Source organism: Globicephala melas, chromosome 7 (assembly GCF_963455315.2).
Source record: "Globicephala melas chromosome 7, mGloMel1.2, whole genome shotgun sequence".
Classification (NCBI taxonomy): domain Eukaryota; kingdom Metazoa; phylum Chordata; class Mammalia; order Artiodactyla; family Delphinidae; genus Globicephala; species Globicephala melas.
This window is the reverse complement of record NC_083320.1, coordinates 10,772,323-10,792,420: the sequence shown is the minus strand read 5'-3', so window position 1 is coordinate 10,792,420 and position 20,098 is coordinate 10,772,323. Positions and strand designations below refer to the sequence as shown.

General features: G+C 37.4%; 1 protein-coding gene across 3 annotated transcripts in view; it reads right to left on the bottom strand.

The window, feature by feature from the left end:
• The window catches only part of SPHKAP (SPHK1 interactor, AKAP domain containing), a 123,507-nt gene that overhangs the window by 63,170 nt on the left and 40,239 nt on the right, over positions 1-20,098 (bottom strand). For all 3 annotated transcript variants that reach the window (XM_060301757.1, XM_060301756.1, XM_030855375.2), the window contains exon 3: positions 14,775-14,882. In XM_060301757.1, the coding sequence (XP_060157740.1) occupies positions 14,775-14,882 (108 nt within the window). The remainder of the gene's footprint in view (positions 1-14,774; positions 14,883-20,098) is intronic.

Here is a 20,098-nt window from a genome sequence, read left to right as displayed (position 1 = left end):
AAATACTTGATGTATAACAGACCTGAGAGATTCCTCAGATAGAACAGAAATAGTCTTGTTTTTATCCGTACTAAACCAATAATGCAAAGCAGCAGTATTTATCTTGCAAAAGTCTTTGCTGCATTTCCTCACCTCTTCTGTGATGGTGGGGAAACAGCCATAGACAATACATAAAAGAATGGACGTGACTGTGTCTCAATAAAATTATTTACAAAAACAGACAGTGGGCCAGATTTGGCTTGAGGACTGTATTTTGTCAATTGCTTCTCTAGAAAATTAAGGATATGAAATCATAAGACTTTACTTTCCCAGTTAATTGTTGCTTGGCAAATGTAATTGGAAGACCTGATTTCAGGCAATAACTCCATCACTCTATGTTCCTGGTCAAACATTTAACCTTTCGACACTCACACACCTCTCTTTACTTATAATACCTTCTCTGGCTATTTCATAGGGTTTCTGTAAAAACTCGGTGAAATATTATTATTTGCCCTTTTCATCTTGCATGGGCAGCGTGTATTATTAATGGCTTCCTGGCATGGATAATTAGTATTAAAAATAAAAAAAATTTAAACAAGAGATGACATTAATAATAGTAGGACTACAAATAAGAAGGCAAGTAAATGTCTGCACAGCTGATTTGAAAGGGGCTTAAAGCCTGCATGAATTTTTCTCGTAACCATCAACACACTAAGAAAATGTCAGTCTTTGACCTACGGGGTTGGGATAGGGAGGCTGGGAGGGAGGCTCAAGAGGGAGGGGATATGGGGACATGTGTATGCATATGGCTGATTCGCTTTGTTATACCACAGAAACTAACACAGTATAGTGAAGCAATTATACTCCAGTAAAGATCTATTAAAAAATAAATAAAAGAAAAAAAGAAAACATCAGTCTGTTAGTATCACATTTTTAAAATATTCATACATAAATATTATTAATTATAAGCTACTCATATTTTTGGTTTTGTTTTCAAACAAATGATGTGATGTAAATTTTCATGTACCACAGGAATTCATATTTTTGTGTCATCTGAAATGTCTTGTGGGGCTTCATTTTAGGGAGTTTCTAAAATGTTCACCATTGATTAGTTGTGAAAAGTGCTTTCATAAACTAAAAACCTAAGTGGACTTTGCCTAAGCAAATCAATTCTCCCTACAGTTTCCAGGCACATGAACAGGGCTCAAGTCCAATTCTTTGCTTTCCCACTTTCGAATAACTTCTCTTTAGATCAAAGAGATCTCTGCCCATAAGAAGCGTGAGAAAGGGTTGTGATGGATAGAGGGAAGAGGGCATCTTTAAGACAAAGTTACTGAAGGAAAAAAAAAATAGTAAAATTGAGTTGTCATAAGAATAGCTCAAAGCCTGTGACACTGATTGATGAATTCCCTTTGCAGTTACTAACGTAAACCAAATATACATCCCTAGTTCTTTGCCTCTTAAGAAATTCAGCCGGAATGTGCTTTCACAGACTAAAACATTAGAACAGCAACGCTCTGCTGAGTTAATAGAACACCACACTGAAGGTCAGTGCAAAAAAGTAAAGGTAGGAAAATTATGCTGCTTTCACTAATCAAGCAAAATATCACTTTCTTCCAATACTGGACTGTCAAGAACAATGAATAAGCATTTGAAAAGAGGCTTCAAAATTGGAAGGAACCTTTGAGGTCACATAGGCAAGTCACTTGAGAATTTGTTGTGATAAGTAAAGTATGGCCCTTAATTTTAATATCAGTTTTTGTAGCCTGCACCAGCCTCATATTATTAATGTTATTAGATGAAAATTGCAGTGACCAGAGAATTTTCTTTGATATAGATATATCTATCCATGATAGAAAATACACAAAATTCTGGTGATTTCAAGGATACATGACTAAATTCTCTTGTAGGTTGATAATATAATTTATTGGAACAAATGAGTGACATAAATAGACAACTGGGTTTGCTATGCAGTCAGTACTAGAGAGAACGACTCAGTTTTAGCTATTTGACTTTTATCATCCTTTGCCAGACCTCATTTAATGTCTAAGTAGCTTCCAGCCAACAACTATATTGTGAATCAATTCATGCAGTATCAAGGGTAACATTTCACGGTCTATTTTGTGGGCTGATGATGAAATTATATTCCTTAAAGTTGAAAAATCAATGCTATTTAACAAGCTTTTTTTTTTTTTTTTTGCTGTACGCGGGCCTCTCACTGTTGTGGCCTCTCCCGTTGCGGAGCACAGGCTCCGGACGCGCAGGTTCAGCGGCCATGGCTCACGGGCCCAGCCGCTCCACGGCATGTGGGATCTTCCCGGACCGGGGCACGAACCCGTGTCCCCTGCATCGGCAGGCGGACTCTCAACCACTGCGCCACCAGGGAAGCCCTGGCTTTGCTATTAATTTAATCTGTGGCTTTAAGCAATCTTCCTCCTCATTGCTATTTTGTTTTCTCACCTGAAAAGTGAATGGAGTGAACAATATATCCTCTCAGGTTTATTCCAGCTCTTGGGCTCTGCAATTTCACCAATGGAACTTTAGTCACTTAGCTTGGCAGAATAGGAGAACTCTAGTACATTTTGTTTGTTTAACATGTGATGTAAATACACTCACCAAGAGCTATTTTATTTTGGTGCTACCGCTAGGCTCTGTCAAATCCATACTGTGATTGTGTTCCCAGTGTCAAATAGTACCAATGTCAAAGTGCTTCTTCATTGGCCTGTCATTTAGCATAGTACTTTAAAAACTAGGATAACAGTGGTGAATCATATTCATATTCCCTTGGAATTCATCTTTAATTCAATTAAAAATTAGAGTCATGGTCTTGAATTAGCTACTGAATTGACTCAGCAGTCCCTGGAGGAATTATATGACGCTGAGGGTGGGAGTAGGGGACTGGTAATGTAATTATTTGTACCACTGGAACCTTAAAGTAAGTCTAGACATTTGACGCTACAAAGGAATTCAGGAGAAAAAGATACCAAGATATCAGTGGACTTTTAAGGTTGCTAAGGACTTCTTTGTTTTTTTGATTTTTGCTTTCTGTGTTTGCTTTAGCTTTTTGCACATTAAATATTTAGAAGAAATATGTGGGGCATTAAACAATAAAATAGTGACAGTGGGGCTGAAAAGGCACAGCCAGAACTGAAAAATAAAAGCAACTTTTTTTTTTTTGCGGTACGCGGGCCTCTCACTGCTGTGGCCTCTCCCGCTGCGGAGCACAGGCTCCGGACGCGCAGGCTCAGCGGCCATGGCTCACGGGCCCAGCCGCTCCGCGGCATGTGGGATCTTCCCGGACCGGGGCACGAACCCGTGTCCCCTGCATCGGCAGGCAGACTCTCAACCACTGCGCCACCAGGGAAGCCCAAAAGCAACTTTTGATAACCAGTTAGAGATGAAGCGTGAGGGAGAAAAATAAGATGAGTGTGATTTGGAGGATTATAGCTTGGGAAAAGGTGTAGATTACACAACCATCAATAGAAATTTTGGGAGGAGGAACATATTTTTGGATAATACCCAAGTTATGTTGACTATGTGTTATTTTTTAGATTTTCAGGTGGGTGTATCTAACAGGCACTTAGAAATAAGTCTGTAGTCCTCAGATGGTGGTCATTGGTATAAAAATGTGGCTGAAGCCATGAGGTAAGGATGAATGATCCAGTGAGAGGCTTTTGCAAAGACCTTTGGGAAAAGCCACATTTAAGTGCAAGGTTGTGGGGAGCAGAAGTCCAGGAATAGGACAAAGAAGAAATGATCCTAGAGGTAAGGAAATAATTAAAAGAGAGAATGATGTTCCTGAAGCCATGGAAAAAATAGCCAGTCTTCAGAAGCTGGGGGGGTATATGTTTAGTTAGTGTTCTGCTCAAACCTTAGGAACATAAGCAGTGACAACATGTTAGTGGATCTGCTGTCACAAATAAGAGCAATTTCAGCAGAAAGGTAAGATAGCCAGATAGTAGCCAGATAGTAGCCAGATACTAGCCAGGGACAATACACTTTTTGTTAGTTTTTAAGTCTGGTGGTCAAGAGAAGAAGGAACATAGGATGAGTGGTTTCACAGGGAGCTAGGGTCAAAGGAAGTGTTTTGCTTGTTTTAATATTTGCTTTTTAAAGAGGATTTGGAGTAACATAAGTATTTTTAAGGAAGGAGAAGTATATATGTAAATATATGTGTACACGTAAGAATGCTGTGGAGAAGAGTACTTTCATTAAGAATGATGACATTTGTTCTCTTTTAAGACAAAGCAATTTTGAAGGAATACAATATTGAAATAATTGACAAACTAACTGTCAGTTCCCAGTGAAGTCAGTAATGCAGGAAATTACAGTTAAGTCCCCCAGGAATTAATCTGAAAGACATAATGCAATATTTTCCCCCAAATTGTCCTGAATAAGTAATGATTAAAAGTTGACAAAAAATTTGAAATGACTGTTTTGTATAAACACAGATTGACTGACAAGTCTGTAAGAATTTTTGAGGCAGCAGGCTGGTTCCAGGGCAGCCTGGGGTACAGAAACAGAATGGGCAAAGGGACATAGGTGTTTGAAGAATGGCAAGTATTCTAATGAACCCAGGGAAAGGGTGGTGAGGGAAAGTGAGGGCTGACTGAGAGGCAAATTTGGAAAGGGCAGACGGTGGAGGACCTTGAATTGGATGTTTGGGTGCAAATGTACTTACAGGATTGATTTTTATCTTTTGGACCATTTTTTCTTTGTTAGGTCTTCATGAAGTCAATTGCTTACTTACCAGAACAACATTTCAACAGAAATATATATATATATATATATAATATATATAATGTGTATATAGTGTATATATGTAATGTGTATTTATATATATATTTCAATAGAATACACATTATATATTTATATACACATATAAATAAATTGGTATAATTCATGTCCACTGTCCTTTATATTCCAGGTTAGGTAAGACTGTATTTTCTAAATCATCCTCTGAGAATAAGGCCACAGAGGGTGGTATTGTCTGCTTGTGGAGAGTGGTAACATTTTGGATAAGCTAATTCAGGTAATGAGAAAGGAAGTTCTAGTAATGTACTTGGTCCTGGACTCATACAATTTTTGAGCTGGAAAGCACTTAAGAGATTGTTTAGTGACAGGGATCCTAAATTCAAATGCAAATAGAAGTTAGCAGGTAACAAGAATGAGGCCAGGTGGACACAAGGTGAAATGACAGATGTCAGAAACGAGTCCCACGAGCTGATTCCATCTGATACGGGTGGTCTGTTTTGAAAGAAAATTTTATTGCTGACCAACATTTAGAAATCAGATTTCCGGTAGAAAACTAGATTTCTGACTTATTTTGAAATATTAGAAGATCTTCAACACAAGACCTGTATTAGCATTTGAAATCAAGGTGAATTGACATGCCTGATCTTTTTAGCTTGTGGGGAAAAGTGTGGAAGGAAATAACCAGTGTCAAGAGTAGATCCTTTAACTAGTAGAGTTAGGGAGCTTTTCTTTCTTACTGCTCTCAAATGTTCTGTTTTGAAATTGCATTATATTTGATAAAAGAAAGAAAATAAGTTATAAGTAAAAATGATACATCCCAGTCTAAAAACTGGTTGCCTGGGACGTCCAAGTGGTACTGAATTCTGTTTTGTGGTAGAAGCTAGGGCCATAAACTAATTGATCTTGACCTACAGGCAGGTGTCCTGAAGCGGCTTTGACTGTCTCGTGAGCCTTTCACTTTCAGTCCTTCCTCCTAGTGCACATGGCCTTTGATGAGAGCTACAAGAGGACTGGGATCTTTTGGGGGAAGCAGAGGCTGTTTCCTTTCCATGTCTGTGCAAGAGTGAGGCGGCAGCTCAGTTTGAAACACATGAATAGGAGGTACCTTAGGGGAGACTAGAGATTAAAATTTCAGAAACTTGAGAGCAGCAGTTGCAACTGGGTGTGATGCTGCCCCTTGCCCACCTTCCCCAGCCAGGGGAAGTTGGTGATACCTGGAGACATTTTTGGTTGTTACAACTGGAGAGTAGGTGCTACTGGCATCTAGTGGGTAGAGGCCAGGGATGTTGCTAAATAGCCTATGATGAACAGGAAAGCCCCTGCGACAAAGAATTATCAAGCTTAATAGGGCAATGGTGCTGAAGGTTGAGAGACCCTCCCAGAAGAATTCATCCCTGGGTACTTAGCAAAACTATCCTACTCACTGCTGACAGACTGTCTGCTAAACACATTGTATACTATTAAAGCAAGCCTGAGGCATAACTTAGCAATGGGCAAAGTTTCCTTCACTCCTTTCAGCCAATTCAGATGCTTCTGGCAAGTACATTGAATGACTCCAGATAATCCAATTAAATTCCACCAACATCACAGATGCTATGGACCAGCGGACATGCCAGGTACTGTCTGGAATATACAGTGAGGGCTGTCTCTGGCCTTCAAAAGAGTGTAATATCCAAGGATGGAAGGGCAGGAATTCTGCTTGCAGCACTTTCTCATTTCCTAATAAAGGCTTAGGGTGAGCTTGTCTCATTGTTATAAAAGAGAGGAAATAGTACTCCAGAGGCTTGGAACTGAAAACAGACATCCTATGGTGGTCATTAGCCAGGCCCACTTTTGTATTTCTTCCTCTTATTTATTTGTTTTTAAACTTCAGTCTCTAAGTTATGAAAAAAAAATTAATGCTATTACTTCTAACTAGTTTTCCTGGGACTTTGGAAAAATGGATTAAGAAAGACAAGTTAAACCAAACAATTCTGCTAAAAAGATATCTAAATTATGTAGTCAACATCCTTGAAGCTTAAAGGTACTTTAATGAGAAACACTGTTTATTGCTGTTGGTTTTTCTCGACTGATTGGCTTTCAACTCAAAGGAAATTTGCCGTAATTGCAGAAATTGTATGAAAATGGAAACTCAAACCAAATCTGAGCTATTATAATAATGCATTCTTCTGTCAAAAGGAATTTTAAAAAATTTGAAAAATGGTTTGAACACCCAGGTTTAAAATTACACTCAGGTCTATTCATCTGTCTGTACTTTTAGTGGCAAAAATACCACTAAAATACTTCATTGTGTACTTGAAACTCGACTCACGCGCTTAACGAATAATCTCTTGCTTTTGAGGGGACCCTGAAAGATAGAGATCCCTGTATGTGCGCTTATCAGGACCCCAGCTCTCAGTTATAAGCTCCTTTCTTTTTTTTTTTTTTAAACATTTGAGATAGGAGATTGTTTTAATACCAATTTTTGCAATATACTAGAAATCCTACCTCTTGCAAAAATAATCAAACATTTGATAAAATATTTATGTTAACTTGAAAATGTGCAAAGATATACATATATTTACTAAATATTTATTTAAATTAAAAAAAATTGAAGTATAATTTTTTTCTAATAATATATATATTTTTAACATCTTTATTGGAGTATAATTGTTTTACAATGGTGTGTTAGTTTCTGCTTTACAACAAAATGAATCAGTTATGTATATACATATGTTCCCATATCTCTTCCCTCTTGCGTCTCCCTCCCTCCCACCCTCCCTATCGCACCCCTCCAGGCGGTCACAAAGCACCGAAGCTCCTTTCTTCATCCACACATTCTTCCTGGTGTGACTGATCTTCTCTACTTTCTGAGGGTCACCCTGAAGACCCTCAAATCTCTTCTCTCTCCTCCTGATCTTGCCAAAAACTCCCACTTGTAATCCAGCTACCAGGCTGGATTTCCACTTGAATGAGTAAGAGACACCCAGCATCACCCCCTCCTCCTACCTCCAACCAGTTTCCGCCCCCCCCCCCCCCCCCCCGGCTCAGTCTTCCCCATCACAGTAAATGAAACTTCCATCCACCTAGGAGCTTATGCCAAAATCGTAGGACTTATCCTTGACTTATCTTTCCTTCATTCAATCCATTAACATGTCCTGTTTTGTTTTGTTTTTTAAACATCTTTATTGGAGTATAATTGCCTTGCAATTTGTGTTAGTTTCTGCTGTACAACAAAGTGAATCAGCTATACATATACATATATCCCTATATCCCCTCCCTCTTGCATCTCCCTCCCACCCTCCCTATCCCACCCCGCAATCCCACCCCTCTAGGTTGTCACAAAACACTGAGCTGATCTCCCTGTGCTGTGCAGCTGCTTCCCACTAGCTACCTATTTTACATTTGGCAGTGTGTATATGTCAATGCCACTCTCTCACTTCGTCCCAGCTTACCCTTTCCCCTCCCCGTGTCCTCAAGTCCATTCTCTACATCTCTGTTTTTATTCTTGTCCTGCCCCTAGGTTCATCAGAACCATTTTCTTTTTTTAGATTCCATACATATGTGTTAGCTTACGGTGTTTGTTTTTCTCTTTCTGACTTACTTCACGCTGTATGAGAGACTCTGGGTCCATCCACCTCACTACAAATAACTCAATTTTGTTTCTTTTTATGGCTGAGTAATATTTCATTGTATATATGTGCCACATCTTCTTTATCCATTCATCTGTCGACGGACACTTAGGTTGCTTGCTTCCATGTCCTGGCTGTTGTAAATAGAGCTGCAATGAACATTGCGGTACATGACTTTTTGAATTATGGTTTTCTCTGGGTATATACCCAGTAGTGGGATTGCTGGGTCATATGGTAGTGCTACTTTTAGTTTTTTAAGGAACCTTCATACTGCTCTCCATAGTAGCTGTATCAATTTACATTCCCACCAACAGTGCAAGAGTGTTCCCTTTTCTCCGCACCTTCTCCAGCATTTATTGTTTCTAGATTTTTTCATGATGGCCATTCTGACTGGTGTGAGGTGATACCTCATTGTAGTTTCGATTTGCATTTCTCTAATGATTAGTGATGTTGAGCATCCTTTCATATGCCTCTTGGCAATCTGTATATCATCTTTTGAGAAATGTCTGTTTAGGTCTTCTGCCCATTTTTGGATTGGGTTTTTGTTTTTTGATATTGAGCTACATGAGCCACTTGTATATTTTGGAAATTAATCCTTTGTCAGTTGCTTTGTTTGCAAATATTTTCTCCCATTCTGAGGGTTGTCTTCGTCTTGTTTATGGTTTCCTTTGCTGTGCAAAAGCTTTTAAATTTCATTAGGTCCCATTTGTTTATTTTTGGTTTTATTTCCATTTTTCTAGGAGGTGGGTCAAAAAGGATCTTGCTGTGATTTATGTCATAGAGTGTCTGCCTATGTTTTCCTCTAAGAACATGTCCTGTTTAATATACAATATGTACAGTTTTGAAGCATATTTTAAATTAATAATTACACTGTGAGCTTCCATTTCTATTATAAATTGTTGGAAGTCTCAATCCACTTACTTAGATATGCTTAGATATACATTGTAATTCCTTGAGACAGTAAACAAAGTCAATGATCTTAATTTTTATTATGTAACATTTTACCTACAACTTATAAGATAGAATTTGGACTCAATTTTCCATCAAAATAAACTTATAAAATGTTTCTCTTTAATAGTTTCAGGATCTAAGACATTGATAAATGTTATGGAGTAGGTCTAAGACCTACCTCCAAATTACTACTGTACTATTTGTCCACACACTTTAGGTTCAGCCCTCAAATTATTTATCAAAAGCTCCTTCTCAGTTTTATTGATCACTTTTCTAGGTTTTGGTTTCTTCCATATGGCTTTCGTGGATATAGAGCCACCTAGTTTCTTTGGTGGCAGACTCTTTGCTCTACCATCCCTCTGTGTCATGCTTCCCAATAAAGTGTCCTTTCTAATTTATTGGCTTCTAGAAGCTTGGGAAGGTTCAGTGGAACTCTCATTTGACTGAGACTCAAAAGTTTTCTCTGGAACTCTTGGATTTTTAAAATGTGTCCAGAGCTACTGCCCAGGGTGAGATGAGGTCACATGGACCAGCTCTACTGCCTCAGTGCAGACTTGCTTTGTCTGTTTTATCTAGAGCTTCTGTTTTGTTCAATCTGGCTGACTCTGCCACCATTGTTTGATTTTTCACTTTTATGCAGGCAGCATTTAGCTTCTCTTTGAAAATCGTTGAATAAATATTTAAAGAATATTGCTTAGATCTACATTGTAGTTCCTTGAGGCAGTAAACAAAGTCAATGAACTGAATTAGTAGCCTAAACAAGGGTTTCTGCAACTCTGGGCTCAACCTGAGTTTAAAATATTTACATTTCACATTGAAGTATGTAGAGATAAAGGGGTATCATGTCATTCTCAAAAGTTTTAAAGAGGAATCATATATGTGTGTTTACACACAGATGTATCAATGAATGCATGCACAAAGGAGAGGGTAAAGCTAATGCAGTAATATTTGAGCATTTAGGGAATCTGGGAATTCTTTGCCCTCTTCATGCAATTTTTCTGTAAGTCTAAAGAATTAAAAAATAAGTAGAAAAGTTGATTTTTTAAGGAAAAAAACTTTAAAAGTTGTTTGAAAACTTGGTAAATATCTGGACTAGATAATGTAAATGTCTCTTCACAGTTCTATAATTATATATTTCCTTAATCATGTAAATCTAAATTTTTCCATAGACCAGCTTATCAAGTGGGGTGTTTGTCTCTTCTTTAACTTTTCTATTAAGTTTCAGAATAGACTAGATCCCACTGAACAGCTGTCAAATATCTTCATAGTTTTACAATATCATGTATGGAATGTTGAAGGCTGCTTGAGAATCTGATTCATTTACTTACAAATTTATGGTAAATGTAACACATTTTCAAATGCCATGATTCATCGATTAAAATGCAGTCTAGAGGCTATAATTTACTTGTGGGATGATGATAGCCAAAAGTCTTAAAATGATCAGTAAGGAAAGAGTCTGACTGTAACTATGAATAGTAACTATACCCCAATTTTAAAAAAAAGAAAACTATATGTTCAATTTCTTTTTAAAATATGTCTGTTCAAATTAAAAAAAAAAGAAAGAATGTGAATTGTCAAGGTAATTTTAATGAAGCATTAAACCAAAAGATGGTTCTTGAAATATAAAAAATTAAATTCTAGTAAAGAGCAATAGGGGCTTAAAAAGTAATTATATTAGTTTTTTTTTTTTTCTTGAGGTATACACGCCTCTCTCTGTTGTGGCTTCTCCCGTTGCGGAGCACAGGCTCCGGACGCGCAGGCTCAGCGGGCATGGCTCACGGGCCCGGCCACTCCGCGTCATGTGGGATCTTCGCGGACTGGGGCACGAACCCATATCCCCTGCATCGGCAGGCGGATTCTCAACAGCTGCACCACCAGGGAAGCCCTAAATTAGTTTTTAATTTAAAAAAGTCAAGGGTCCTGAAAAGTCCAAATCCTACCACTCATGTTAAGGACCTCTACTAAGATAATGCTTCTGCTGTTGGGTTTGAACAATGGCTTCCAATTTCATTATCCTCCTCCACATTTCCCTTTTAAATAATTAGGTTAAAAAAAGAACACGGTGAAGGTTGGTATATGATTTTTTTCTCAGAATGGCAAATCAGAAATAAAATTGTATAGTTTGATTGGAGAACTCTATTTACAAAAACAAAACCACAGTTTTCATATTTGATATCTTTTGAAAAAAATTTAAGGGTAAATTTCAGGGGCCTTCTAAGTCAGACTTCATGTTTGGCTGGCCTATAGCATTTCTTTTTTAAAAATTTTATTATTTTAAAAAATTTTTTATAGGAGTATAGTTGATTAAAAATGTTGTGTTAGGGCTTCCCTGGTGACGCAGTGGTTGAGAGTCCGCCTGCCGATGCAGGGGACACGGGTTCGTGCCCCGGTCTGGGAGGATCCTACATGCCGTGGAGTGGCTGGGCCCGTGAGCCATGGCCGCTGAGCCTGCGCGTCCGGAGCCTGTGCTCCGCAGCGGGAGAGGCCACAGCAGTGAGGGGCCCGCGTAAAAATGTTGTGTTAGTTTCTGCTGTACAGCAAAGTGAATCAGTTATACATATACATATATCCACGCTTTTTTAGATTCTTTCCCATACAGGCCATTACAGAGTGCCCATTTCTGACAGCTTCAAACTGCTCTTCACTAAGACACCTCATTTTACCTGTGAAATGAAAGCAGTTCTTTATTGAGATAATGACCAAAAGTTATTTTTGAAGCTTGTTTGATGCTTGAGAACAAACAGCTGTACTGACCCATGCCCATAACACCCTGAAGGGTTTCTATGCCTGAGATTGTCCCTCAATAAAAATTCTAAATGAACATCTTGAATTCAGAAAACATTGGTCCTCGGAGGCACTTATTTCTAAGAAACTGCAAATCCAGATACTTGGAGTTCAGCATGATGGATACCAAGCCAATCAAAATTGGATATAAAAAAGTTGGCTACTAAGTTTGATCAGGAAGTAATGAGTTAAAGAAGCAACAATGAACATAGAGTGGGGTACCCCAGAGTTATGAATAGAGTATAAAGCAATAAAATATGGGAAAGCTTTGCTACAGTTTCCTCAGAATCTGTTGTGATTTTTTGTTAATAGATTTAGATTTGGGATTATTTCCTAAGACTAATTTTTTAAATTAAACTTTAATGAAGATATTATTTTAAAATACAGTTCTATTTTTTTTAATTTAAATTACAACTTCATTGTTATCCTTTTGCGGATAATTTGTTTTGAAAAGGAATTAAGCACTTTTTCCCTGATCATTTTAGTGACTCCTTCCTCGTGTATGGCTATTTTGATCAAGAGATCCTTGTCCTGTCAAGCATTGCTGTTGATCAACTCTGTTTTCCTCTAGATAATAGCTTCCCCTCAGCAATGTCCAGCTCTGGATTCTGTTTCTTCTCCTCACCCTAGAAATCTGTGCCCAGTAAGAAAGAGAGAAAGGACTCAGAAACTAAGAAAAAGTAACTACAAGATACTTTTTGAGAGATTGGTGTTCATTTTTCATAGGAATTCTGAAATTTTTTTAGTTTAGAGTCATAGACAATTTTTAACATTTGTGTCAGTTTCATTTATTATAAACTCTTGCAGGAAAACTAACCTTCCAGTATGCCTTTTACTTGTGTTTAGATTTTTCCCCTTTGGGGAAGTATAGAAAGAACCATAAGGGCAGTATGAATCCGCTAGCTCAAGCTCACTGATGTCATCTGAAACTATAAAGGGACAAAGAATTAAGGAAGAAAGTCATACAGTTTTAAGTTCAAATTTGAGTTCATTGGGATTGGGGGCGTGTGAGTAGAGTTTTCTTATACTTAGGAAAATCCAATGGTAATCTTAAATTTGGCTATAAATTTACCATTTCTAATTGTAGATCTGCAATATAGATTCCAAAAATAAAAAGTTTAGAAAAGACCTCTTTGCCCTTTATTACACCATTTTTTGTGCCCCAACTTTGGTGCCTTCTCCAAACGGCAGACTCCTTAATACAGGAGCCGCTTTGATGACAACTTTGACTAGAGTGTAGATGTTGATAGCTTTTACTCTCCATTTCTCTTCCTTTTACAATTCAAAGCTGTGTAATTAGAGATCCATATCAGCAAATGCCTGAATTTTCCACCTCGTCTCAGAATTAAATTTGCAAAGAAGGTATCGCTGTTAAATTACTTGCCACCTAAATCCTTTTTCGTTTTTCGCCAAAGATTTTTAAGCATCAACTGGTTTTCTGGACAAGGGATTGAAAAGTCCCCAAAATAGCAGGATCAAAATCATTTTGCCTAAACAAAGAGATTGAATTAAGTCTGTTGAATGGACTCTGCTTTCCTTGTGCTATGAGACTGCAGTGTGAAATGTTATACATCCTCTGTCTGCCAGTTCTGGTTCTGCTCATTATATATAAAAAGCTCCTCCATCGCATTTTCAGCTTCCCTTTTTCTCTTTTTCTTTTTCTTTTTTTTTTTTTTTTGCGGTACGCGGGCCTCTCACTGTTGTGGCCTCTCCCGTTGCGGAGCACAGGCTCCGGACGCGCAGGCTCAGCGGCCATGGCTCACGGGCCCAGCCGCTCGGCGGCATGTGGGATCCTCCCGGACCGGGGCACGAACCTGTGTCCCCTGCATCGGCAGGCGGACTCTCAACCACTGCGCCACCAGGGAAGCCCCCTTTTTTTTCCTTTTAACAGAAATGCTGGCATGCAACTCACCTCCAGGAATAGCTCAGAGCTGATGCTCTCAACTTAGTCATGAGAATTACATTTCTCTCCTCTTTGGAAATATTCTCCCCCAGTCTCTGTAATCATGACCCCATAAGAGCTAGGCGACTGCAGTTAAAATGAAACATATAGTTTTGTAGAACATATAGGAAGCAGACTACTTCATATAGGAAGGAGAAATCACGTTGTTGATTTCTCATATCAACAATACGCCCTTACATTCTAAGCCACAAGAAATATTTATCTATAAGGACGTCTCTTCCCTTGAAAAGGAGGGTTTTATACGTAAAGCTCAGATCCAGTATATAACATTAAAAAGCATGCCTGTATATTTCTTATGTTGAAAATGTTTTCAAATAATGACTATAACTTATAAGAATGGTAGAACGTTTTTACACAGTTTTCATGTTGAAAAATACCTACTAGTAGGAGTTATAAAATATATTGAAAAGAATCCAAGAGCGCTCTTGAATAGGCTTTTATTTCTCATCATATGATGCTATTTCTGAATCTTTTACACAGTCAGTTTTGAAAATGAAAACATCGTTTTTCCTTTTCAGAGAAATGATAAGATTAATTTACCTGTTGAAATGAGCAAAACAGAAGAATCATGAGCTTCTGCCTGTTATTTTGTTAACACTGTATAAACCAGTTATGTATTTTCAAAAGGATGCTTTCCAAATCTTGTACTTAATGATTACGTCCTTGGTAGGAGTACATATGCCCGACTCCCCACTTTCTCAGCCCGCATCCCCAGAGTTGTGTTTACTTACAGAAGCGCAGTTTTCAGACTTGTCTTCCACAAAACCAATTTGACAGGGCGTCCTCTGATTCTGCAGCCAGTAGTCTGTAGATTCCAGCAGGCTGTTGCTGCGGAGAACCTGAGGGAACCAAGACAAACTTCTCAGTGTTATTGGCAAGATTTTCTATTTAAACGAGGAACTCTTGTCTGAAGAATCTGTAAGTGTTTTGTTTGCCTCAGAGCATCTGGATATTAGAAAAAACTTCCAGGATAACAGCACCTCTAGAAGGTGTAAAATATTCAACCAGGAATCCAGTTTAGAGGGATACATTGAAGTGAATACTGTTGTTTCTTCTCTCATCTAATTCAACATCTGGAAACTTCAGTGTACCTGTGACTTTTGCATAATTTGCAGTCAAGTGATTTTTTTGGGGTATGGTTCAATTGGCAATAGGGAATCAAACTTCATTTAAGTGTTGGAACTCTTTTACATTCTACAATATGAACATTTTCGATTAAAAAATGTAGTTTCTCCATTTGGTGCAATACTGTTACCGAAATTATGATTCTTTAGTTCTTCAGCTTTGATAATATATCTGTGAAATAGGGCACAGTTCTTCTAGAACACTTAGGATACTATATTAAATTTTAAAATGATTAGGAATAAGTAAGTGTCTTACAACAACCCTTTCCCTTGTAGAAGCAGTATGGTAAAGCAAAATCAATTTCAATACATAAATGAACAACACCGACTGTGATTTACAAATGCCTTGTTTCTGGGCTTTGATTTTAAAGCAGTGAAGAAAAATTACATTTCTGAGCCAAAAGATTCTGAAGATTCAATCTCATAAACAAACAAATGACTCAACTTCTGATGTGCCTTAACTCTATTCAAATATTGTATAGGATTTTTCTCATCTTATATAAGATCTCCAATGCTCTCCTGGTACCCTCTGCTTTATTAAGGTACATGTCTGCTACTATTTGACAACTACCTTCACTTAATTAATATAACACATTTAATCAGTTTGGTTAATGCCACAAAAATAGAATGACACTTCAATTACATTTCATTTGCACAGTGAAGGATTGTCTTCTTTTGTTCTATAAAGATAAAAGTACATTAATTTTTGTCTCTGCATGTTGAGTTAACCAAATATGTCTGACACATTTTTCTATAACATTTTTGTTTCAGCTAAGTGATATTATTACTTTTAAAATATTTTTCCCACTCAATGTTTATTATTCCTGGAGATGACAAATTTTCATCATTCTTTTCCAGAACAGTACAAAGAGACACTTTGATGAGAAGGTAATTGAATGACGAACTTCAGTTATCACTGCAGACTCAAGTTGGCAATGCCAAGATTTTATCTAAACTGTGGTTCTTAAAGTGTGATCTGGGACCCCCTAGGGGTCACTGAGATCTTTCAGAGAGTCCAGAAGTCAAACTATGCTTATTATAATACTAAGATTTTATTCACCCTTTTCATTCGAATTATCTCACGAGTACTCAGTGGAGTTCTCCAGGGTCCACACGAGGTGTGATGGTGTAACAGGCTGACTGCAGAAGCAAATAGGAGAGTCTAGCTGTCTTCTTTTAAGTCAGATATTAAGAAGATTTGCTAAAAATGTAAGATGAAATTACTCTTCTCATTAAAGTGTTTTGTTTCGGAAAACATAGATATTTTCCATAAAAATATGTATGTTAACATGTAATGTGTTTGTTATTATTTTAAAATAATTTTAAAATAATAAATATGGTTATTTAAATTGTTACTGTTATTTTAAAATTACACATATTTAGAATTTTCTTAGCTTTTTTTCTGTGAATTATAACTTTATATAGCTTCTTTAAGTTTCAGTATTTTCATTTCTTTCTATGTGGCTTCAGACTTCATCAAAATATGCTGAAAATACAATTTAGTATGTAGCAAAAGCTGTTTTTTATAATTTTTATTTTATATTGATGTATAGTTGATTAACAATGTTGTGTTAGTTTCAGGTGTACAAAAAAGTGATTCAGTTTACATGTATCTATTCTTTTTCAACTTATTTTCCCATTTATGTTATTACAGAGTATTGATATGTCAACCCCAAACTCCCAATTTATCCTTCCCTGCCACCTTTCCCCTTTGGTAACCATAAGTTTGTTCTCTAAGTCTGTTTCTGTTTTGCAAATAAGTTTATTTGTATCATTTTTTTTTTGATTCTGCAAGTAAGTCAGACAAAGACAAATATCATATGATATCGCTTACGTGTGGAAATTTTCTTAGCTTTAATTTATAATATGGAAAATATCAATAAGTATAAACCCTACAATCAGAAGCTTCATGAGGTCCCCCAACATTTTTAGAGTGCAAAGGAATTTTGATTCCAAAAAGATAAAATTGAGAACCATTGATCTAGACTAACTTTATTTAAAGAAGAAAAAGCTTCTCAGTCCACCTCCTCCACTGCCATTCACTTTTACTTTCAGCATATTTAGAATAGAATTTAAGAGACTGGACATTAGTGATCTAACTGCATTGAAATCTAAACCTGGTCATTAGTAGGAGGAAGACCTTGGGTGGTTGCCTAAAGTCCTGAGTCTAGGTTTCTACACCCGTGAATGGAGAGAGTAACACCCACCTGGTGGTGGGATCATTGGGGTATTCAGTGAGATGACAAGTGTCAAACACTTCAGCATGCAAGATGACAAGTCATCCTCTCAATACATGGTTCTCATTGTTACTATTTGATACGAACTTCAAAGGAAAATAGAAAATTGGAAACCTTTGCCTGAAATTAGTGGATTGAAAGCATTTCAGATGGATGAAGACAAATTTTCTTCAGCAAATATTCTGACCTAAGGTGTAACTTCAGTTCAACATTTTGTAGTATTACTGGTTGCAGCTACTGTTTTTTGCGTGCTTAGAATGTGCTGGGAAATGTGTTAAATTTTTCATATATTTATTTATTACTTTTAAATTTAGTCCTTAGTGCAGTACTATAAGGTAAGAATTAAAGAGAAGGATCTTCATGGCAATCGTCATTTTGCAGATGAAGACCTTGAGGTTCAGAGAGATTTGAGTTCCTGCCCCAAGCTGCTCAGAGCTGGACTTTGAATTCGGTTTTGAAGGTACCAAGTCTGTGAGTGAAATCATTTAACAATGCTGCCTTGCATAACCCCTGCAGATGGGTGTGATTTGGGGTATGTTTCTGAAGCGTCATGTGCCTCTAATTTTTGTAAACATAACTACGTTTACTCTGCATCATAATAATGTTAGAGGTTTTAAATGGAAGCATCAAATGAACATACCAGTTAAGAATACTTTGCAATGCAGTTTAATAACTCCTCTGACTAAAAATCCCTTCTTAGCCATTTCAAAGCTCACTCCACAGAAATTAGGCCCTGGACCTTTTCTGTATTCTAACATATTCAAGGCACATGTATCACGGTTGCAACAAACTGTGTGTCAACAGGAGAAAACAACGGCCACTGATTGGAGCTTATGAATTATTCCTGTCTTAAGTCAGCCCTAAGTGGGGGCAGAGTTCAGACACAATTCACTTAGGTCTTCCAGAAAAGTGGTGGGCTGGACTGGCATATTTTCCAGGTGAAACGCAGAGAGTCAGAGATGCAAATGCCGAAAGGCATCACCCTGACACTTCCACACTGCAAGATTCCCAAGGCCATGAAAAAGACTGTCTCATGGTGAGGCTGACTGAGAGAACTGTCAGCTACCTAACAGATTTCTCCCGTGTTGAACTTCTCTGATATAGGGAAATAGCACAGAAAGATTAATATGTTGAGTCTTATACTATAAGGGCATTTTTTGCACCTATTTTAAACATAAATAATAACTAAACATATACAAAGATCTTGTTCTGCCCTATCCTAAGAGGGGGGAAAAAGTCGACAGCTTTATGGACCTGCTTACTCAGTGGAAAATGCTAGAAAGACTTCCCACTTGGCTATTCCATATCCTTTGGATCCTAAGTGTCTTCTCAAAGGTCCATCTTTGCTTTAGAGGAAACAGAAATGTCAGAGCGAGGAAGTGAAATTTAAAGTGCCACCTAAATCTTTCAATTGCTTAAGAACAAATGTTTTGAGAACATCTTTCATGAGAATATTCATTCACGGTGTAATTTTAAAATGTGAATTTTATTCATCATAATTTAAAAAATAGTTTATTTGATCTTATCAATAATTAAAATACATTTCATTGATATTTAGAGATTATTAATTATTTAATACTTATATTCGTTCATGATTGACCAAAAAATAATACATTTAATTGAGAACTCTCTGGGCTAAGGCCCTAATAGATGTTATCTGAATTAAACTGCTAGACTTACGAGGTAGAATTTGAGGGCTAATATGTGAAATGCACTTAAAACAGTGCTTGGCATATAGCGAGTGTTCAATAAACATTTGCTATTATAAAAATTATTATTCTGTTTGCTCAGACTTAGAGGGGTCAATAATTTTCTTGTTAGTGGAGAGCTAGCATTTGAGCCAGGCTCTCTGGTCCCAAAGCCCCCATTAGGCATGGCTCCATTGCAAGCTGGTAAAATCACATAATTTCTCATCCTTGGATTCTACCAAACATGTCTATGCATTTATCCACCTTTCCCTCACGGGCCTGGTCTGGGTGGTCAGGAGCTTTGAGCTCCAGCCTGACCCTACTGTCTGTGTGGTCAGGCTACCCAGCAGCTCCCAGCCTCCGTTTGTCCTTTGTATACAATTAAATCCTGTGATCTGAAGGGCCATATTCTACATGGAACTTCAGTAATTCTCTGCCTTCATACTCCTTTCATTCCTTCTGCTGTTCCAACTCCCAAATACATTAAGAGCCAAATAAGCAAAGAAAATAAAAATGCAGGTTTCAATAAACCACTTAGAATCATACGTTAAGCAATTTTAACCTGTGAAAAGCTTTCGGTGTAATGGTTTAGCCAAGCCATTAGAAAAAGAGGAATGCTTGAAAGAAGAATATGTGCTTGAGAATTTAATGATTTTGAAGCTTTATGAATATTATCTCCCTGCTGAGACAGTCACTTTCTGATGGCGGGGAGGGAAAGAGAAAAACTCACCAGGCTCCCAATGGCTCATTCATTTATCTGCTATTTTTAGCTGCAGGTTCAATTATTTCAGATGAAGAGCTAATAACAAACAAGCTGTGCGTTCAATAGTTTGAAATAACAAGGGCACATTTTCTCTTAAAATTTCATGAGTGTCCTAAGCGATGGAGAAGGAGTGTTCTGCTCTCTTCTACAGTGACTTTCCTCTTTTATCTAGAGAAGCAAGTTGTAGGAATTTAGTATTGATATGGCTTGGGGAGGGGAAAATGGACTCCTGGTAACCTGGAC